The sequence below is a fragment of the Hemiscyllium ocellatum genome, chromosome 3 (genome assembly GCF_020745735.1).
Source record: "Hemiscyllium ocellatum isolate sHemOce1 chromosome 3, sHemOce1.pat.X.cur, whole genome shotgun sequence".
NCBI classification, from domain to species: domain Eukaryota; kingdom Metazoa; phylum Chordata; class Chondrichthyes; order Orectolobiformes; family Hemiscylliidae; genus Hemiscyllium; species Hemiscyllium ocellatum.
This window is the reverse complement of record NC_083403.1, coordinates 66348979-66372991: the sequence shown is the minus strand read 5'-3', so window position 1 is coordinate 66372991 and position 24013 is coordinate 66348979. Positions and strand designations below refer to the sequence as shown.

The 24013-nt window shown below is 38.4% G+C and overlaps 1 protein-coding gene across 2 annotated transcripts in view; it reads right to left on the bottom strand.

Moving 5' to 3' along the window:
- LOC132832632 (histone deacetylase 2-like) overlaps nt 1-24013 on the bottom strand; it is an 88328-nt gene that overhangs the window by 38572 nt on the left and 25743 nt on the right. For both annotated transcript variants that reach the window (XM_060850717.1, XM_060850724.1), the window contains exons 2-9: nt 22286-22398; nt 22068-22185; nt 15497-15571; nt 15253-15391; nt 3721-3862; nt 2562-2654; nt 2264-2372; nt 2006-2146 (exon numbers count right to left, since the gene is read on the bottom strand). In XM_060850717.1, coding sequence (XP_060706700.1) covers nt 2006-2146; nt 2264-2372; nt 2562-2654; nt 3721-3862; nt 15253-15391; nt 15497-15571; nt 22068-22185; nt 22286-22398 — 930 coding nt within the window. The remainder of the gene's footprint in view (nt 1-2005; nt 2147-2263; nt 2373-2561; nt 2655-3720; nt 3863-15252; nt 15392-15496; nt 15572-22067; nt 22186-22285; nt 22399-24013) is intronic.

Below are 24013 nucleotides of genomic sequence, written 5' to 3'. Positions count from 1 at the left end.
ACTGCACGACCTGTCAGTGTTGACATGGATACCACCGCTACACATGGGGATACCATCCACCATGTATGCAGCAGATACTCATGTGACTCGGCCAATGTTGTCTATCTCATACGCTGCAGGCAAGGATGTCCCAAAGCATGGTACACTGTTGAGACCATGCAGATGCTACGACAACAGATGAATGGATACAGCACAACAATCACCAGGCAGGGGAGTTCCCTCCCCACTGGGGAACACTTCAGCCATCAAGGACATTCAGCTTCGGATGACCATCCTCCAAGGTGGACTTCGGGAAATGCAGCAATGCAGAGAGGCCAAGCAGGGACTAAGGCCAAGTTTAGTACCCATGAGGATGGGTTCATGTCACACTACAGGTGGCCCCAGCATACACCACACATTCTTACATACTCTCAAACTCACGCAGACCCTCTCTCATACACAAACTCCCTCTCATACATATACATCTACACATACACCATCTCACAGGCATATATTCCATCACACTCCCACTTTACTAAGCATGCATACATGCAAACACACACACACACTCTCACGCGCAGTCACACTCACATGCAGACACTCATACTCTCTCTTATGCACGCACACACCTAAGTCTAAGGAGTGAATTTGTATTTGCAGAATTATATTTACAGATACATTCTACTAAACTCAAAAAGTTCAATCTGCAGGCAGTCAATGCATGTAACATTTTGTAAATTCCACTTTGGAAATAGAACCATTCTGACTCAAGATTGGGCTACAGACATTCTCTAATGTCACACCTTTAATGTATTGTCTGAGCTGAGGTGTCACCTTCTTTCATAAAACCTTAAGTTATCTCGAGAATGTGACTTGAAAGAAGTTCTGGGATTTACATATCTGCAACCCATTCTAAAATATGAAAGATTTAACAGCACTCTAGATTTGTTCAATATATCATTCAAAAGCATGACAATGCAATCATTTGCTGCAAATTCTGTGTCTTATGGTCCTGTTCCAAAGCTACCTGATGAAGGAGCAGTGCTCTGAAAGCTAGTGTTTCCAAATAAACCTGTTGGAAATAACTTAAAAGATCACACAATACCAACTTAGCCTCCCGATGGCAGCAGTAGCCCCGGAGCCTAGAATCCTAATGGTGACGGTGCCTGGAGTGATGAATCCCAGCAGCAGTAGGTTTCGAGCCTGGAATCTTGGTGGTGGCTGTGCCCAGAGCTGGTACACATGGCCACAATAGGCCCACAGCCTGACACTTGGCGGTGTTGGCTAGGCAGCTGCAGCAGCAGAGCTGGGGTCTTTTCATTGCTGTTCCTGGAGCGGGACTCTTTGAGGTCAGGAACACCTTCCAGAGTCCTTGCAGATAAAGCTGTGCTTGAGACCCCAATTTGAAAAGAACATGAACTCTTATTTAAATAATTCATTTTTATCTGTATTGCAGTTCAAAACGGTACCAGATTGGTGACAAAACAGTTTTCACTATTCAAGATATCTGTGACAATAAATAAATCATTCATGCATATACGCTTTTCAAAAAAGCTGAACTCAGAAGCAGGATTACCAGGTTGTTGTCATTTTCTACAGTACACTGAGTTTTAATTGATTTGACAAAAGACTCCTGTGCATGTTTGAGAGATGACATCAGGGAAACGTCCAGAAAAATAACATATGCGACTGAAAAATGGGCATTTGTGTCATTTCTATAGGAAATCTATGAATTAACTGAAGTTATAGTCAGGAATTTTAAGAACTCAACTGAAATTCAAGCCCTGATTAATGGCTCAGAATCTTATCTCATCCACTTGATTTACTTTCTGTTTATTCTGTCCAAGTGCTGTATTCTGATTTAACTAGCTGTATCTATAGGATGTAAAATTCTTACAAATGGAAACCACAAGTTTTTTTTTGCGTGTCAAAATATGAAATCATTTAGCAGACATTTCTTTATGTTCTTCAATGCTGTTGATTTTAAGTGCAGAGCCACTGTAACTAATTTGTATCATATAATTACCATTTGGAATCTCTATATCTAAGGCTACAGCAGTCTCATATGTCCAGCAGCGAGCAACGTTGCGGATTGTGTACCCTCCGCCTCCTAGCATCAGTAAAGGCAGGTTGAAGGTCTTCATAAATTCCACACATTTAGCGTGACCTTTCAATAAATAAGAAAAACTGAGTATAGTCCCAGCTTTAAATTATCAAAATGAATTGCATTTTGCAATAATATATTACATTTCACAATGACACATGGTGTTAAACCTGTTTGTACCTTTTAACGTGAGATTGAAACATCCAAGCCTATCCCCTGATAAAGAATCAGCTCCACACTGTAGTACAACTGCACTGGGTTGGTACATTTCCATTACCTTTGTCAAAATCTGCATTAAAAATGAAACATAGGCTTGACCACTTTATCTGTTTTGAAATAACTATGATGAGCAATTTAATAAAATTGGCAACACATATTACTAAATATTTTAAAACTTTTTTTCAAAACATCGTACAATAATTTAACAGTCAAATTTAAATAATTACTATACAAGTAAAGGAAAATTCAAATTACTTACTGGTTTGAATATCTGTTCATAAGACTCATCATCAATTCCATCTCGCAGTGGAAAGTTAACAGCATAATATTTTCCTTTACCTGCACCTATGTCCTATAGATACAAGATAATGAAATTATGAATTCAGAGACAATTTTGAGGCACAGCAATTACTGAATTCTGTACAAGCATAATTTTTGGTGCAAGGAAAATTTACATCATATGACTGTATTTTCAGATACATTTGTGTCTTTAGAGTGTCACTTAATTTTGCCTCCAAGTTACAACCTGCATTATAGATTGTATTCCTGGACCATTGGAATCCCAATATCTTAAGAGTCTTATCCTAATGAATTTGGCCAATCTTAGTGTGCTGTTTATCTTCTCAGCCAATTAATTTCTTTAATATAGTCACAGCTATTGACAAATAATGGTATTATGTAAGCATAACAGATCAGAATAATGTCATTCAGATTTGAATACAAATTTAAAACCTTTCCAATTTGCAAGGATGCAAATACCCTCAGATAGCTGAGTATTGGTGAAAACAGTACCAGCTGCTGTACAGTTTCACCATCTGGCAGAATACATTACTACGACATAACCTGCTGGGCCACCATGACTGCAGATTGCAACAGAATCAAAGACATCTGGTCAGTGCAAATCAAGGCAAAAGTGAAGGGAAAAGGCTCTCTATTATGCAAGTCACAACTAAAAGTGCGACAGATTTTATATCATATTTACTTTGCCATTAAGTAGAACAAAATAAAAACTGCTGAACTGCTTCCTTGAGGAATTATCTATTAACTTATCACTTCTTTAGAACTTGGTCGATAACTAAAATGGATGCGCAAACATCAGAAAAACAAAGGTTCTGAGTAATTAATTCAGGTTTCACTGTTTAATATTATTGCTTAGAATAAAACACGCCTAGCATTTTCTACTGGTTTGAAAGACAGGCAACAGTCATTAATCACACATTATAAAGGCTGTAAGCAGACAATATTACCACATTGACAAATATAATCTACTAAAATGCAAGTTCTAGCCATTCACAATGTTTCATGCTTTTCAGAAGGCCACATCTCGACATTTGTTAGCTTCATGTTATTGAAATGACTTTACTTCAAAGATGAGGCTTGTATTTTCAAACATTTTCCTCAATGAAACAAATACTCACTCGAAGATCACCTGTGCCGGGGAAATATTCACCATATTTATGGAATGAAACAGTCATCACACGGTCTGTCGTATAAAAAGCTTCTTCCACACCATCTCCATGGTGAATGTCAATATCAATATACAAAACTCTCTGATGATATCTGTGGAAATGGAACATATTCACTTTTGGTCTATGCTTCCTGCAAACATTGTGCTCATGTAGAACAGTTATCATCCTTTCAATCAAAGCCAAATAGCAGGCATTTAGGAGGCAACCTTATAATATGGCTTTATTTTATCTATGCAAATGTTCTGCACTCCTGTTTAATGTTTTAAAACAGTTTGTACTGTGCAAATATGTACTTGATATAGAATGTCCCTCAGCAGTTACTGACCAGTCATTTGTTATATTGCCCAACTTAGAAAATGCAGAAGAAAGTGAGGTACATTTAAATTAGAGGTAAAATGAAGTAGTCAGATGGGAAAAAGAGAAACACAAAGCATAATGGGATTTAACGAGAATCAGAATACATATAGAAATAACACAGTAAAAAGAAACGCATATACAATAATTGAGCTGCAAGTGAAAATCAGATCAGTATTAACAGTTTTATGAATAGGGAAATGACTGAAATAAAGGAATGATGTACAAAATTGCGTAAAAGGAAAAGAAGGAGCATTAAATATGAAAACAAAAGATAAAGTGCATGGGCCACAAAGTCAGAAACAAACTAGAAGGAATTAAATTTAATGGCATAACAGAAACTTGGACTCAAATTTTCATAAAGACAGAAGGGGTCCATGTCTTAGACAAGATGACTCCAAAGGTCAGGATCTGGATTGAATTCAGCACTGAACTAAAAAAGAATTCATTTTTATTGGAATGCAGTCTGTTGCCCATTGTGTGAGACTAACAACTGATTGACTATGGAAAGTGTACAAGGTATTTGGAACTGCTGAACTATCAAGTTACTGAAATAGATCTTTTTGGGAGCGTGGGCATCACTGATTAGGACAGCATTAGTTGTTCATCTCTAATTGGCCTTGATTGGAGGGTTACTGTTCTAAATCGGAGTGTAATTAAAAGTCAACCATATTGCAGTCGTCTGGAGTCACAGGTAGGTCAGACCAGGTAAGGACAGCAGCTGTCCTTTGCTGAACAACATTCGTAACCCAGATGAATCTTGATCATAATCAATGGTAATTTCATGGTCACAATTACTGAGACTAGTTTTCAATTCCAAGTTTATAAATTGAATTTAACTTCCACAACCTGCCATGGCAGAATTTGAACCCATGACTCCAGAGTATCAGCTTGGATCTCAGGGTTACTCGTTCCACTAACATTACCATAGCACCACCATCAACCTTTGAATTAATTTATATTTAAATCTGCTATTCCCTTCCTCAAGGTGAAGCCCAGTTTGGACTTCCTGCTTTAGAACTTTAGGACTATAATATCTTTAGTTCTTCATTTTTCTAATTTATAGCTTAGATGTTGTACCTAGGTTATCTTTGTACCTAAAATGGCACTGGAAATGGTGACTTTGTGCATTCTATGCTGTTCTCACATATTCCTGTACTTGAGTACATGTGATAATAAACCTAATTCTAATGTTATCATATTCTTAAAATTTTGGAAAATAAAGCCTGCTTATACTTCCAAGTTGAAAGGAAATCCTGCTTGCAATATTAATGGCTGTTTGCTATCATAGGCCTGAAACATGGTATTATATCATAATATGGTACTGCTTCCAGAACCTATCATAATCCTAAATGGGAAGAGGCTGTAATTTCACAATTTGATATACACTTGGAGCTGTCAATAAACAGTTTAGCTGTTTTTGATCAGAAGCTATGATGTTTGATTTTAAAATAACTTAAATATTTAAAATCATTTCAATATATTAAATTGAGATCTTATTAATTAGTTATTTTTAAACTTTAATGAATTCTTCAATAAATACATGAACATAGTCTGGCATGGAGGCTGTGAGGACCCACAGAGAAAGGCAGAGGGATCAAATGTGATATGGATGGAGCATGACAAGCCATTAGTTGAGTGGGGTTAAAGGCTACAGGGGCCATACTGATTTGAACACTGAAGGTCAAAGTTTTAGAGCACTGAAGAACCCTGTTAAACAGTCCACCTTGGTATACAGCATGCCCTGTGGTCATCTCAAACTGTCTCCCAGGGTGGCAAGCCCACCTCCAGTCTGACACAACTGATGCAAACATTTGGTGGGTCAGGGCAGTACTCTCAAGTTGGGTTAGTAGAGTGGAAAATTTCTTAACTCTGCAGAAAAAGTTCGGACCTTTGTTGCAAACTCGAAAATGGAAAATAAACATGTTTTTATAATGGAAATGTTAAAACAAGTATGGTGATAAAAATGAAAGACAAAATAAATAAAGTGAACTTGCTGTCATATAGTGCATTACATGACTTCAAGATGTCCTAAAGTGCTTGTTGGTCAATAAATTATATTGAACTACAGTAACTTTTGTAACAAAAGTAAATGAGCCAGCCAATTTGCACACCACATAACTCACTAAAAGTAAACAAAAATAATTTGCTTTAGAAAAAAAAGATAAATTGCTGAAAGTATTCTGTAGGTCCAGCAGCATCTGTGAAGACAGAAACAAAGTTAACTTTTCAGGTCAAATGTTAGCTCTCTTTTTCATTAGATTTTGCCAGATATTGAATATTTCCAACATTTCCTGGTTTTATTTCAGAGTTTCACTATATACAATACTATGTTCTTGCATTATCTGTTCGACATATCAGCTCAGAGATGTGATGCCAGGCCACAGAGGATCTCTGCTGCTTGTCTTTAGGTCATAACATTCATCTTTTCCTGGCCATGTAAGAGGGCAGACTGATTTAACATTATTGTACATCTGAAAGACACCATCTTTGACTCTGAAGCATTCAATACCACAATGATGGATACTTAAAGGAGATACAAAGTCAATTTGCTTCCAAATAAATGAGGTTTTTAAACAAGTTAAGCTGCACGGTGATCCCACTCACTCCCAACTTCAAAGTGGTCACAGGTATATGTAAAGAAAACATAGATACATTAGCAAGAAAACGAACAAATTAGCCTATGATTGATTGATTACATACTTAAAACAAAGGGTTTTAACTAAGAAAATGAATTAATTTTCTAAACTAAATAGACTATTTTCAAGTATTATTTTCACCTGTCTCTGAGTAACAGGATTTGCTAGATCTATTTGTAAGTAACTAGATAGATCAGGTCAGTGGGTATGCATCTAGCGAGTTGTCATAATCTGAAATAGTTAAAATGACAAAATGCAAAGGAAAAGAGATAATACTATAACAAGGGTACCAGATTGGAATCAGGCAGATTTTCCAAGTTGAGTGAGTTAGCTGAGGTGAGACAGTAGGAGAAATTGATACAAGAGAATGTTGGTTATTCATAGGACAGTTACAAAAAGATTGAAAAGCTGCAGATTAAATACATACCATTTAAAAAAAAGGAGACGACTTCAAGTTTCAGGTTGCTGTGAATAAATAAAGAGATTAGAAACAACTAAAATTGAAGAGGGTAGATGGGAACTATAGATATAAAAATTAGTAAAGCAAAAAGATAAAAAAAAGTAAACAGAAGCATAAGAAGAATAAACTGGGAATATGAAGACAGAATCTCACAATAATGTAAAGTATACAAATAAACCAGTGATAAGAAAATCATTAGGTATGAGGTAGACCTAAGGGAAGCCGTATAGAAACTGGCAAATTTTTCCAACATGCATTTTGTTTCAATATTCATCTAAGAAAATGAACTACTTAAAAGTGAAAAATTTACTAGCATAATAAGAACTGGAGATATTATTTAAGATAAAGGATCATCATAGACTTGGATTCTGGGTATGGGTAATCAGGGTAGAAAGACAGAGACCCAGAAATTAAGTTGAGAAAATGGTAACATAATGTTACTAAAAATTGTAATCCAGAGGCCCAGACTAATGCTCCAGAGAGAAATTTAAATTCTAACAGCTGGGAGAATTTAAACTAAGTTAATAAATAAAATAAAATGTTACTCTAATGACTACTGATCAAGAAACTACCAAATTGTCATAAAAACCTCTGGCTCACTTCTGTCCTTCTGGGGAGGAAATTCGCCAAACTATAAATGACTTCAGACCCACAATAATGTGGTGGGCTTTCAAATGTCCACTGAAATATCCTAACAAGCCACTTGGTTGCATCAAAATGGCTGTTAAAATTAACGCTTTGTCCAATTTTTGTCTGCCGTGCTTGGACCTCCAAGGTCTGTACACAGTATCAACTCCCAGAACCAAGAGTAATAGGTCCACATACCAATGGGCATGCACAGACCGCTGAAAAGATGTGCGAGAATGTTGGTTAAAATTTCAATTTGCATCAATAATTTACAAAAAGAAATTGAAATTTAGAATTAGTAGCAAAAAGTATGAAAAAATTCACATTTCAAGACATTTACTGAAAAAGATTAAAAGCACTTTATTAGCATCTTATAGTTTAACCATAAAGCAGACATTCCCCTTGTTTCTCAACAAACAAAAACTCTTCACCTACATCACACTCAACTGTGCAACTTCAGAACTCAACAGCAGAGTCTCTGAGAGACAATCTTACTGTCCACCTACGCTCCCTCACCATGTGCATCCCTGACCGTTGATCTCAAGCCCTGCCTGCTTGCCTTTATCAAATCCAAGGTCATATCTGCATCATGACCAGTGGCAGAGTGACGTCACAAACTGCAAGGTGAAACAATAATGGTGAATGAAGATAATGGACCATCTGAAAAGAAACCAAAAATGTACAATTTCCAAAACAGGCAACTGAAATACTGTTCATGGCCATAAAAGATGAGTGCATTTGGCTTAAATGCCACCAAAGTTTATTGGTAAGTAAAGAGAGAAATTTAGAATGACACCACACAATGTTGCTTGATAAATTCAAGGACAGTTTTTTTCGTTAAACAGCATGCCATGGACAAAGAAAGCTGATAAACTGAAGGCCATTTTGAAAGCTCAACAGTCTTTTTTATCCCTAAACAGCAACAAAAGGTCTGCATGAAAGCATCATGTCGCATTTGCCATCTCAAGCAATATGCAAGAAATTATTCACAGATGATGAAGTAATTAACAAAGTAATGACTTGTCTGCAAACTCTTTACTTAAATACTTGAAGAACAAGAAAGAAATAATAACAATCCATACATCCAGAGCATATAATTTGGTGCATTCACAACAGTAAGGTGAGTGGAATCTTTATCTGATTTTGCCTTTTAGCAACTATGGCAGGATGTGAAGGACTGTGCACGTTTCACACAGTAACAGATATATCCATGGACATGATTAACACAGCCCGGCTGACTATGTGTGTATGCTCTATAAAGACATGACAACTAAAGAGGATCTTTTGACCCTTTCCTCCTAAAAGCGAGAACAAGGCGGAGGCCATCTATAATAAATGCAAAAAAGTACATGCTTGAGCACAACATTCCAATCAAGAAACTGGTTTTCATCACCACTCATGTTGCACAAGCTATACTGGGCATAAATGTAGGCCTTGTTGCATTCCACCAGCAAGCATTAGCAAATAAAGTTATGGACTCTTCTCATGTAAGAAAAGTAAAGATTGTAAAACTTGATTGAAGCAAGAGCCTTCTTAAACTGCTTGTTTAACTATTTGCTCAACGAACCCAAAACTACCTAAGATGAAATAATCCTCCATACTGATGTGAGCTGGTTTAGTCGAGGGAAGGTCCTGCAAAGAAGTTTAGAGCCGATGCTTGAAAGCTTCATTTTTTTTTTAAATTAAGGAATGAAGTGTGCAGTAACTGTCAGACAATGAGCTCGATTTTGGGTTTCTTATAGATGCATAATCACAATTGAATGAGATTAAGTCTGAACGTCAGGGAAAGGACAGCAAATTAGCACATCTGATCAGTGCTTGAATGCACCTGAAATGATACTGAACTTGTGGTCCGCCCAATCAAAAAATAAATACTGAAACAGATCTGAAGTCTACAGAAAACACTAGAAGAAAACCAGAGACAAAGAAGAATAGTTAACAATATTAATTTCTACTATTCTCAGTTCCCATACCTCTATTAAGTGAATTTAAATTCTTCCCATTAGCAAACTGCATTTCAACGAACTCATTCCCTACTCTGTCCAGATGCAATCCAGCTTATACACTTGCTGTCTCCCCACAGAACCAGTGACAGTGCTACAGGGATCAAAAAATCTCACTCACCCCACCCCAAACTATTTTTCAAGCCTTACATTCATATGTCTTATCTTCTTGGTTCTGAACTGACTTGCATGTGGCACTGTGAGTAATCTGGAAACTACTACTTTCTGGGTTCTGCTTACTAATTTTCTAAGGTGAGAGACAGCAAGCTAACATTTCAAGTCTAGATGACTCTTCATCAGAAACTTGAAAGGTTAGCTTGCTTTCTCTCTATGGATCTATGTGACTCACTGCAATCTCCAGCATTTGTTTTCAGTACAGACTCAATCATCTGCAGTAATTTACTTCTACTAATTTTCTACTAAGCTTCCTAAATTCCAACTGCTGGACTGTTTCCCCTTTCCTATCTTTGTTGCGAGTAGCAATGTGGACCACAATGTCAGGCTGTACACCTTCTCCCAGAACCATATTCTACAGCGATTATGTGACATCTTTGTACTTAACACCAGGGTGTCACCAAACCATCCTGGAATCACTTTGACAGCTGCAGAATCACTTGTCTGTTCCCTAATCTAAAGTAAAGTATCTCCCAACGGTACACCCGTTCCACGCTTCCACTCCTGCAGATAGCTGGGTCACCTATGGTGCCATGAGTCTGACTCTTGCTGCACTCCTCCAAAGATCCATCGCTCACACTGATATCCTGGACAGAAAATGGATTAGTAAGTTGCTCTCTGGGGACTCCTGCACTACTTGTGGATTTCCTGTGGACTGCTTCGCAGCCAGGTAAAAACAATGACTGCAGATGCTGGAAACCAGATTTTAGATGAGTGGTGCTAGAAGAGCACAGCAGTTCAGGCAGCATCCGAGGAGCAGCAAAGTCGATGCTTCTGGCAAAAGCCCTTCATCAGGAATAAAGGCAGAGAGCCTGAAGCGTGGAGAGATAAGCTAGAGGAGGGTGGGGGTGGGGAGAAAGTAGCATAGAGTACAATGGGTGAGTGGGGGAGGGGATGAAGGTGATAGATCAGGGAGGAGTGTGGAGTGGATAGGTGGAAAAGGAGATAGGCAGGTAGGACAAGTCATGGGAACAGTACTGAACTAGAAGTTTGGAACTAAGGTGAGGTAGGGGAAGGAGAAATGAGGAAACTGTTGAAGTCCACATAGATGCCCTGGGGTTGAAGTGTTCCGAGGCGGAAGATGAGGCGTTCTTCTTCCAGGCGTCTGGTGGTGAGGAAGCGGTGGTGAAGGAGGCCCAGGACCTCCATGTTCTCAGCAGAGTGGGAGGGGGGAGTTGAAATGTTGGGCCACAGGACGGTGTGATTGATTGGTGCGAGTGTCCCAGAGATGTTCCCTAAAGCGCTCTGCTAGGAGGCGTCCAGTCTCCCCAATGTAGAAGAGACCGCATCGGGAGCAACGGATGCAATAAGTGACATTAGAGGATGTGCAGGTAAAACTTTGATGGATGTGGAAGGCTCCTTTAGGGCCTTGGATGGAGGCGAGGGAGGTGGTGAGGGCACAGGTTTTGCAGTTCCTGCGGTGGCAGGTGAAGGTGCCAGGATGGGAGGGTGGGTTGTAGAGGGGCGTGGACCTGACCAGGTACCTCAGCAGCCACCCATGCCATCTTTGCCTATAGTCTCTCTGAATGTGGCATCCATGTGGATGCACCTCTGAGTCCTGAGCCACTGGCTCAAGTTATAAGCCTGCACACTTTCAACACATGGACTCGCTTGAGTTACCGGAAATGTCCATGACTCCCAAGCATACTGCTTTAAATAGTTACCTTTTTCCTTATTTTAACCTGACCTTTCTGCTATTAATTATGAATGAATGTGTATTAGAAAATAAAAAAACATTCACTCTTATTCATAAATCATTTCCCTTTCCCAGCCTTCGAATTTTTGACTCACCCTATGCTAGTTTAGGATTTTCAACATTACTGAAACATAGTTCCCAACAGCTGCTGCTTGAAAACCTGTCAACTTCCAACTGTCCTGTGATTTCACTCTTAAGACCTTTTCAAAATTCAGCCAAACAACTGACAGAAGGTGCAACCTTGCAGGTCCAACTCTTTTAGCCTCTGGAAGATAACAGCAAATCCAGTAAAACAGTGGATGCAGAGCTAGCTCTCCAAAGCCAATGAATTAAAACAAATTACTGCAGTACTGCCAAAGCTTTATAAATGATCCAGTCAAATAACTACTATAGATACGAAAGCAAATCAGAAACGTATCAGCTGACTCCCCAAAGATTTCCCACTACCTATATGGCAGAGGTCAAAAGTATGATGAAGTACTCTCCGCTGGCTTGATAAGTACAGCTCCAACAGCACTCAAGAAAATTAACACCACAGGATAAAGCAGTTTACTTGACTGGAACTGCATCCACCACATTAAACTTTACTTCCCTTGATTACCATTGCATGGCACACACTGCTGACACTATCTCTCACCACGTCTCCTTTGATAGCATCTTCCAAATCTTCCAAGTCTACAATGTCTACCACCCAGAAAGACAAGTGCTGCAGATGCATTGAGAACATTACCACCTGCGATTCCACTTTAAGACACACATGACCCTGACATGGAACTTTATGATCTTAACTGCATCATTGCTGCTATAAAATCTTGAAACTCCCTTCCTGACAGCACTGTGGATCCTCTAGCACATGGACTGAAACTGTTAAAGAAGGCAACACGCCATTACCTTCTCAAGTCCAAGTAGGGATTGGTGATAAATAGTAACTTAGGTAATGACATCTCCATTCTGTGAAAGAAGAAAATCTAGACATAAATGATGATGGGCAATTAGACAACTAATCAATGAAGGAGACTCCAATATCATCTTCATCCTCAATAATGGGAGCTCTAACACATCATTGCAAAAGATAAGGCTGAAACAATCTTCAGCATGACGTCCTGAGTAGGTAATCCACCTTGGCCTCCTCCTGAAATCTCCCGGTCATTAATACCAATATTCAGATAATTCAACTCAGTCCATGTGACTTTAAGAAACACTGAAACAATAGATAACACATATGCTAAGGTTTCTGACAACATCTCAACTGTAGTATTACAGATATAAAATCCTGAATGAGCGATACCCTTAGCCAAGCTGTACAAGTTTAGCTAAAACCCTGACATCAACCCAAATATGCAAAATTACCCAAGTATATGCTGTATGCAAAAGAATACGCCAAATCCAATCTGATTAACAACCACTTCATCACTCTACTCTTGACCATCAGTCAAATAATGAAACGTGTTGTTGATATACTATTAAGCAGTGTTTAGTTAACAACAATAATTTCACCAGCAAGGTCCCTCAACTTCAAGCATCATTATAGCCTTTAATCGGAAAGTAACTCATACCAATCAAATTTGCAGCTATTACCAAATGAATAAAGTTATGTCTTTTCTGTGATGTCACTCTTCATTTTGTGCTGGGCCCCGATCCTTAGTTTTAATTTATCCTGCTAAAAAGACCTAACAAGCTATAAACCAAGAAGCATGCAAACAGTAACCATTCCATCTGCACTGAATTCCCATGCTGTTCCAAAATCACAGAAATATACATTTACTTAGGCATGTCTCACTCCAGATGTGATCCGTACCTATTGATCATGCAAAACTTACTGAGCTTACCTTCACTGAAACCCTCATCATAAATATCTAGTGGGGTTACCATTGTGCAGAAAATGAACTGGACTTGACATATAAATACTGCGGCTGTAAAGACATGTCAGAGGTTGGGAATTCTGTAACAAGTAACTCACCCTCTTGATTTCCCAAAGCCTGCCCATCATCTAATAGGCATAAATCAGGTACGAGATGGAACACATGCAACTTAATACATGCAGCTTAATAATACCCAAGATAAAGCGGCCCACTTGATCACACAGTATCCGCCACTTTAAATGTTAATTTTCTCCACCCCAGGATTCAGTAGCAATGAAGCGTACTAGGTATAATGCGTGAGGCAGCAATTCACTAATCTTCCTTCGACAAGTACGTAACAAACCTTCAACCTATACCATCTGGAAGAACAAGAATAGCACATGCATGGGAACACCACTACGATTCCCACTCAATGTTATAAACTGCTCTAACTTGGAACATATGGTCGTTCTTTTACTGCCACTGGATTAGGATCCTGGAACTCACTCCCTGAACGCACTGTGGTTCTTTCAATACCATGAGGCCATCAGTGGCTCAAGAAGGCAGTTCATTTCCACTATCCCAAGACTAAGTACGAACGGACAATAAATGCTGGCCTTGCTTACAATGCATAGATCTTAATAAATCAAAAAAGGGCAATTAAATATGCATTTTCAGAAAGGGGCACAGCTCAGCCAGTAATTGTTGGTTAATTATTATTTGGGTTAGGTGAAATATTAGGAACTTAAAATTATGTAAATAGCAACCACTGAAGTAAGAAAATTAGAAGCAGCCAATAAAGGCAAAATTTTGTAGATGTTGGAAATCTGAAACAAACACAAAGGAGCCTGGAAAAAGGCCTGGCAGCATCTATGTAAAGAGAAATTATTAAAGTTTTGAGTCTGGTATGCCTCTTCTTCAAAAGTTCAGAGATTTTGCAGCGTCCTATGTTAGAAATAGCTAACATGGACTTCAAAAGAGATCATATTTGACAATGATAAAAGCTCTCTAACAGAGGATATGACACAAAGGAAATACGTAGTGGAGTGAATGTGGTATTCAATAAATTTCGGAAAACTTCTGACAAGGTATAACACAGGACAATACTGGGGAATCTTAGGGAGCTAGAAAGGCCCTTCTACCCTAAGTCTGAGCTGAAAATGATTAGAAGGGAGGGCACCATTTAAAGATGGCTTTCTGTGTAGTTAGAAATAGGAAATAGGGTTCCATGGATATTGTTTGAGCCAAAATATGCTCTTTGCTTTTGTTAGTTAATGATTCAAATTATAGCTGGAGTAGCATTCAAATTTACACAGCATACCAAAATAAGAGGTGCAGCAAATAATTGCGAAGACCAAAGGAAACTACAAAGAGGTAATGAGATATGGATAAGCAGAGTGGATCCATGGAATCTATGCAGGATAAATACCAGCAGACTGAGTCATCTAAGCAACCTTTTTAATCATATTTCTATATAAGTTTGTCTCTAGCTAGGAATTTTAGGACAATGTTTGGAAAATTGTTAGGAACATTTTAGCTGGTGTCAACTTAGACTTAATTGTCCCTCAAAATAAATTTACTTCAAAGGTTTCGCTGATAATTTATATAATAGAACAACATAGTTCTACAAGATTAACCAAACAATATCAGTTATTTCCCTGAAAAAGACAACAGCTGCTTTACTTACTTCAGTAATTCAAGAATGGCGAGAACAATGTCATTGACGTAACAAAAACCTGAGGCCTCAGATTTCTTGGCATGATGAAGACCTCCTGCCCAGTTGACTGCAATATCAGTCTGTTGTCTATTGAGTTTTACTGCTGCAGCTATGTAGAAAGGGAATATGAAAATTATTTTGACTCGTTCAGCAGAAATCTCACTTGCAATGATTTTTTTTTCCATAAGTGTGTGCCCAGAAAAATTTAACTTACCCACTGAGCCTCCTGTTGATAATTGACAAAATTCAAACATTCCGTCAAATACAGGACAATCTTCTCCAACATTAACTGTAGAAATAAAAACAACTTTTAAAATCTTCTGTGTAAGCCCAGTAAATACTAAAATTAAGGATGAAACCTCTAGACTAATTTGTAAAAGAGGATGTCTATCACTGGGTTTATTCAGAATATCAACATCAATACAGTAGATATTTTTAAAACATTAAGCTTTGAATATGAAAATAAAAGGAAGATCTGAATTTTTAAAAGACAGGTATACACGATGAACCTGTCTAAACATTCTGAAGGTGTGACTACAGTATTTGACAGGGGAAATTAATGCCTTGGACATTCAGAAGGCCTTTTTTTGAAAAAGTCCTAACCCTTATAACAGTCCATTAACTAAACTGAAGTTTAATGAAGTAAAAGAAAATTATTCACCTGATTAGGAAATAAGCTGAGCAGCGGGGGCTCGAGAATAAAGATAATCATCAAATGTTCTAATTGGCAGGATACGACTAGTGCTGTCTGCAAAGATTTGTGTTGAGGCTTCAGTCAATCACAGTATTTATGACTAACTTGGATGATACAATAAAGAGCCTCATCATCATGTTTGTTTAATGATACAAAGATAGGCGGCAATATAAACACGAGATGGAACACATAAAATTAAGAGAATATTAATAGATATAGCCTTCTTTTTTGCAAAATGGAGGCAGAAAGCAGGAAAATACAAGTTAGTTAACTAGATATCATTCATACAAACAATATAGGAAGCAATTATTAAAGAGAACACAGTACTTAGAGATATTCATGATAATTAGGCCGAGTCAATATGGTTTTGTGAAAAGGAAATTATGTTTAACCAATTTATTGGTATTCTTTGAGGAAGTAAAATGTAGTGTGGATTAAGAGGAAATGCCAGATATACTGTAGCAGATTTCCAGCAGGTATTTAAAAATGTGTTACATCAAAGGGTATTATGGAAAATACAAGCTCAAGATTAGATTAGATTACCTACAGTATGAAAACAGGCCCTTCGGCCCAACAAGTCCACACCGACCCTCCGAAGAGTAACCCACCCAGACACATTTCCCTCTGACTAATGCACCTAACACTATGGGCAATTTAGCATGGCCAATTCATGACGTGTGGTCAACATATTGGCCTGGACAAAAGATTGGTTAGATGACAAGAAACAAAACATAAATGGGTCATTTTCTGGTCAACCTTATTTTTATAACTTAAATAAATGATTTGGATATACAAACATATAATTATTAAATTTGCTGATGACACAGAGATAGGTAGGAAAATAGATACAGTTAGATAAGTTGTGAAGAGGACATACAGAGTTAACAAAAGCACATACGGAGGTTTATCTGGTGAATGCAATATAATGTGGGAAAAAGTGAAATTGTCCATTTAGATAGAAATAATAAATTTGAAGCATATTATTAAAATGGTGAAAAGTTGTACAGCTCTGAGGTCAGAGAAACCTTGACGTCCCCATGTGTGAATTACAAAAGGTTAGCATTCAGGTACAGCAAGTAATCAAGAAAACAAATAGAATGTTATTGTTTATTTCACGAGAAATTAAATACAAATGTAAGGAGATTATGCTTCAACTTTATAGGGCATTGGTTAGACCACCTCTGGGTATCATGTACAACATTCATCTCCTTATTTAAATGTGGAGTTAAAAGTGTTAGAAGCAGTTCACAGAAAGTACGTAATTAATGTTAGAAGTCATACAACACCAGGTTAGAGTAAAACAGGTTTATTTGAAATCACAAACTTTCGGAGTACAATTGTTTCTTCAGGTGAAGTCTGAAAGCTAATGATTTCAAATAAACCTGTTGGACTATAACCTGGTGTTGTGTTACTTCTGACTTTGTCCATTCCAGTCCAATACCAGCACCTCCACATCGTACGTTAATTGCCTTATGAGGAAATGCTGTCCTGGTTGGACTTGTATCCATTGGAGTTTAGAAGAGGAAGGGTTGATTTGATTGGAAGCTAAGAGATCCTTTACAGACAAACATAAAGCTGGAAGAACTCAGGAAGCCAGGCAACAACGGAGACTGACAGAGTAAATGGGGACAGGAGTTTTCGTCTTGTGGGAGAATCCAGAACTAGTGGTCACTGTTCAAAAATAAGGAGGCATATTTTTAATTCACGGAGAATTTTTTTCTCAGAGGGGCGTGAATCTTTGTAACTTCCTTCTGCTAATGGCACTGGGTATTGCGTCTTCAAATATTTTTAGGCAGATATGGATATTTGATAAGCAAGCAGATGAAAGGTTTTCAGGGAGGTGGGAATGTAGAGTTAATGTTGCAACCTGATCAACTGTGACTTCACCTAATGGTGGAGTAGGCTCAAGGGAAAAAGTGAGGAATGCAGATGCTGGAGATCAGAGCTGAAAATGTGTTGCTGGAAAAGCACAGCAGGTCAGACAGTATCCAAGGAGCAGGAGAGTCGACGTTTTGGGCATGAGCCCTTCTTCAGGGATGAGGAGAATGTGCCAAGCAGGCTAAGAAAAAAGGTAGGGAGGAGGGACTTGGGGGAGGGGTGTTGGAAATGCGATAGGTGGAAGGAAGTTAAGGTGAGGGTGATAGGCCGGAGTGGGGGTGGGGGGAAGGTCAGGAAGAGGTCAGGAAGATGATTGCAGGTTAGGAAGGTGGTGCTGAGTTCGAGAGTTGGGACTGAGACAAGGTGGGGGGGACAGGAAATGAGGAAACTGGAGAAATCTGAGTTCATCCCTTGTGAACTCCTCATTTCCCCTCCCCCCACCTAGGCTCAAGGGGCCAAGTAGAGTATATTTGCTCCCAATTTTTATGTAAGCAAAAGGGCAAATGGATTTCATTTGAGGAAAATGTGGCTACGTTTACAATAAACTTAAAATGAGAAGAACAAAGTACTTTCAAAACAGTGAAGGTCCAAACAAATTTGTAATAACCATGTACCTACGTAAAATGTCACGAGGTGCAAAATAAAAATCAAAAATGTGATAGAATTCTGGCTTTTGTACCTAGATATATTTCAATTTGTTTTTAAGATCTTCAGTACCTCTTGCATAATTAATATGCTTGCTGAAATGTAGAAGCCAATTAATGAGTGGATTTAAGAAAAAAGGATTGGATGTTGCTGACTAGGTTAGCATTTACTACAGATTCCTCAGCAAAGTGGAGAAGATGGTAGTGAGGTACCTTCTTGCACTGGTGCAGTATTTAGGTTGCAGAAGCAACCACAGTGCTGTTATTGACCCAGTAACACTGAAGGAACAGCAATGTAGTTCCATGTCAGGATGGTATATGGCTTAGAGGGGAACTTGCAGCTAGTGATGTATCTGTAGCCTAATATCACAGATAACAGAAAATGCAGATTTTGAAGGTGCTTTAGGAGGAGCCATGATGGTTGAAATACATCATATAAATGGTACACATTTCTCCAACTGTGCATCAGGGATGAAGGGAGTGAATATTTAAAATGCTGGATGGATGCCAATCAAGTGGGCTGCCTTGCCCTGGATAGGATCAAATGTTTTTGTGAGATTTTGAAGCTGCACTCATCTGGGCAAGTGGAGACTATGCCATCACACTCTTCATTAGTGCATTATAGATGCCAGACAGGTTTTAGGGAGAAAATGATGGTCATGTCATTCATCATCAAGGGGTAATACTAAGATTTCCTCTTGTTGGAGATGGTTAAGGTCTGGCATTTGGGATGAATAAATGTTACTTTATTTTGCTTTATGCTCTTAATCGGATGTGGGCATCATTGTCAAGGTGAGCATTTACATTTCAGAATCCATTTTTTTTGGATTTTATTACCCATTTCTAATAGCCCTGGAACTGTGTGCCTGGCTTGGTTATTTCAGAAGCCAGTTAGAAATCACTACAGTGCTGCAAGTTTGGAGTCACAGTAGAGTAACCCAGGAAAAGACAGCGGACTTCATTTCCAAAATGTCTTTAGTGAAACAGATGAGCTTTACAGCAATTGATGGCAGTTGCATGGTCACCATTACGGAGTGATTCGTATTTCAGATTGACTAAATGAATTCAAATTCTACCAGCTGCCATGGTGAGATTTGAAGCTGTGTTCCAAGAACTTCATCCTGAATCTCTGAAATAGTAGCCAAATACATTACCATTATGCCACTGTCTTCCCTTACTAGTCACTTATCTGTCCAACCTTGGATGTCATAGAGTCATAGATATGTACAACACGGAAACAGACCCTTCAGTCCAACCCATCCTTGCCGACCAGATATCCCGACCCAATCTAGTCCCATCTGCCAGAAACTGGTCCATATCCCTCCAAACCCATCCTATTCATATACCCATCCAAATGCCTCTTAAAATGTTGCAATTGTACCAGCCTCCACACTTCCTCTGGCAGCTCATTCCATATATGTACCACCTTCTGCTTGAAAAAGTTGCCCCATAGGTCTCTTTTATATTTTTCCCCTCTCACCCTAAACCTATGCCCTCTTGTTCTGAACTCCCCGACCCCAGGGAAAAGACTTTGTCTATTTACCCTATCCATGCCCCTCAATTTTGCAAACCTCTATAAGGTCACCACGCAGCCTCCGATGCTCCAGGAAAAACAGCCCCAGCCTGTTCAGCCTCTCCCTGTAGCTCAGATCCTCCAACCCTGGCAACATCCTTGTAAATCTTTTCTGAACCTTTTCAAGTTTCACAACATCCTACATCAGGAAGTTATGGAAGGAGTCATTGATTGTGCGATCAAATGATACTTGCAATGGAGTAACTTATTGTTCCACAGGGGCACTTAACTCCTGACTTCATTCCAACCTTCGCCCACACATGAGCAAAAAGCTAAACACCAGAGGTGAGGTCAGAGTAATTGCCCTCAATGTTGCAGCAGCATTTTATCAGGTACGGTATCAAGGAATCCTAGTAAAACACAGTCAGTGAGAATCGCGATTAAGCTGTCTGCCGGTTGGAATCATACCTAGCACAAAGAAGGGTGGCTTTGGGTTGTTGGAAGTTGATCTTTGACCGGGCAGCACAGCAGGAATAAAATCAGCAGTTGATGAAAAGAAACCCAGCAGTTCTGGCAGCATCTGTGCAGAGTTAACATTTCAGATCCAGTGACCCTTCTTCAGATTGGACCCAAAAATGGACTGGATGTGCAACAGTAACTCTGCCTTCTCTTCGCAAGTGCTGCTAGACCTGCTGTCCTTTTCCTGCGATTTCTGATATTGTTTCCGATTGCTAGTCTGTCTGGTTTATTGGTTTACTTTCATCACTGCAGAAATTTTAGTTTGGTGTCCTTGGCCCAATCATCTCCAGCTACTTCATCATTGACCTTCCTTCTATCATATGGTCAGAAGTGGGCATATTTGCTGATGATTGCATGATGTTCAGCATCATTCGAGGCTCCTCAGATACTGAATTAGTCTGTGCCCAGCGAGCATAAGAGGCACAATTAGTAAGTTTGCAGATGACACCAAAATTGGAGGTGCAGTGGACAGCGAAGAGGGTTACCTCAGATTACAGCAGGATCTTGAACAGATGGACCAATAGGCAGAGAAGTGGCGGATGGAATTTAATTCAGATAAATGCGAGGTGCTGCATTTTGGGAAAGAAAATCTTAGCATCCTTGGATGAGATAAAGGCAAGTCTTAATTAATCAAACACACAAGTTTATATTAGATTAGATTAGTCCACACCGACCCGCCGAAGCGCAATCCACCCATACCCCTAACCTAACACTATGGGCAATTTAGCATGACCAATTCACCTGACCCGCACATCTTTGGACTGTGGGAGGAAACCGGAGCACCCGGAGAAAACCCACGCAGATACGGAGAGAACGTGCAAACTCCACACAGTCAGTCACCTGAGGCGGGAATTGAACCCGGGTCTCTGGCCTTGTGAGGCAGCAGTGCTAACCACTGTGCCACCGTGCCGCCCACCATATGCCAAGACTCTAGAAGATCATGGTAGACAAATACAGTTAATGGGCTTTAACCTCATTGTCTAGACAAATAACTCAACACACCTTTGGGCATTTTGAATTTGGGAACCTTGATAAGACAACATTATGTTTTTTTTACTGTTTAACTAGTGTGTATATCCCACCTTAATCTCTAATTAAGTAGATACTGTAATATGCCAGTTACAATTGATTTTGATTGTCTAAATATTAAGAAGAACCAAGTGCATAAAAGTAAAATATCAATAAATCACATTCACATGAATCCTTATGGAATTTGACAATTCTTCATTGTCTTTACGTATGAACCAGGAAAAGAATAAAGTCACACAATCACTCCAGTGTACCTGTATATGTGAGAGAACGTGAGACCGAGAGAAAAGGGTGGGGTGCATTAAACAGTGTCAAATTTAATTGAAAACAGGAGTGACGAACAAAGTTCAAACTAACAGACTCCACTGCACCAAATAAAAAATGACATATCAAATTTTATAAGGGGAACCATGAGTCAGATTATTCATGTGTGTAGGGTTAATAAATCCTGAATATTTTGGGCCTATATGATTTAGCATTGGACAAGACAATTTAAATTTTTTCTTACATCTCTGCATCTGTTTGCTGAACTCTGACATGTTATCTGGTCGTATTGACCGCAGGAACTTGATGTAGTCATCACTGTGGTATTTTGTCATCTCCTCAGTTGTGGCCTTGTGTGGCCGCTAATGGAAAAATAAAAATCAGTTGGTTATACAATTGTCAGTTCTCCTTCTCCATTCCCCAACTAGTCAGGTTTAGAAAATAGAATGATTTCCAACTTACATAGATTTCCATCTTTCTGTACAAACCATAATTCAGCAACAGGTTATGGGTCATACGGATTCGATGTGGTTTCATTGGGTGTCCCTGTCCATAATAGTAGTTCCCAATGTCACCTAATAAAAGTAAAGTCAAACTGCTCATTAATCAAGATGGAAAACTACATTTAATCCAGCATTCTTAAAATAAATCCTTTGAACTTTGTGCAAACAATTATTTGGCTTATTCAACAAGTGAATCCCAACAACTAATTAATCTAAAAATCAATATCAAAGAGCACTATTCAGAAATGGTTAAAAATGATCCTAATGTAATACTGGAAAAACCTTACATGGCACTGCACAAAATTTAACAACAATTGGAAAAAGGAAGTCATGTAACATTTGACAATACCAGAACTGTAGAATTACAAATATTAGATGAAAAAGAGGTAAGGCAGTAGCCAAGTTTAACAATTACATAATGGGATTTCTAAATCATTTTTGAATTATGACTTTGAGGACTAAGTCTGAGGTAGTGACAATGAATGACAAATTGTTGAACCTTCATTTCAAATGTAATCTATTGATCATCAGTGTCATAATCAAGTTTAGGAAAGAACAACACATATCCCACATCTTAACTGAAGATTGGTTTAACAACCAAAAGGTAATTGATCTTTGTCAACAAAATGTTGCATTACACATTGCCTATATTCTGATTAAACAAAATCTGCTGAGAAGGAAAGGAAGCTCACATTGCACAGTCTTAGACTACTTCAAATATATAAGTATGTAAAGAGGAAACGGTCCTTTTTCTTGTTCAACTCATGCCTAATGAGCCAAATAGCGAATATGTTGCAGATTATTTCTAATTTAGTTGGTGGGAGTTACAGAAACATGAATATAAGATCTGAATAAAATTTTCCTGAATCGGGCGATTAATTTGATTAAAACTTGAAGGATAAATGTTCAAAGCTGCTTTAAATATGAGCGAGTTAGCATATTGCCAATGCTAAAGATCATATTTGTTGCTTCAAAGAGTAGTGTATTTGAGATTAACAGCTTCCTCACTGGCAGTTCCTCTTACAATGTAAAGGTATAATTTCTCACCAATGGGTAGGAGCCCAAATCCAAGTACTTATCACTTCAGTACTAGGTGGAACAAAATAAGACAGATAATCAAGAAAAAGGCCAACCAGCTTAGCATGCGAGCCAATTGAAAAAGAAAAAGAAAACCTCGCCACACATCTTCTAGCCCATCTTCCATTATCTTCTCCATAACTTTGCAGATTACCAAGCTTGAAGTACCTTTTAAATTAATTGAAAGTTTTCGCCTCCAACACCATACCAGTCAGCAAATTCCACACGTACATATATTTGCTCATGTCCCTCTAATTCTTCAAACACAACAATCACCTTAATTCAAAATATCTTTGGTAAGTGTCCTCCCTTTATGGAGAAACAGTTTATGTCTGCTCCATTTAAGTGACTTATAATTTTATGCACCTCAACTGAGTTAGTCCACAATCTCCTCTGGTCTAAGAAAAATAATTCTAGCTTATCCAATTTTTCCACATAGCTACAATCTCATTTACTTGATGTTGTTCTGCATCAGGATTTTCATCATCCACAGAATATATTAGCAACATGTGGAAGATGATATTTTTTGACTGGCAAATAGACAGTTTTATCAACTTTCGTCTTTACTGCACAGAAAATTTTCTATTAAGCTTTTTGCTACTAGAAAGAA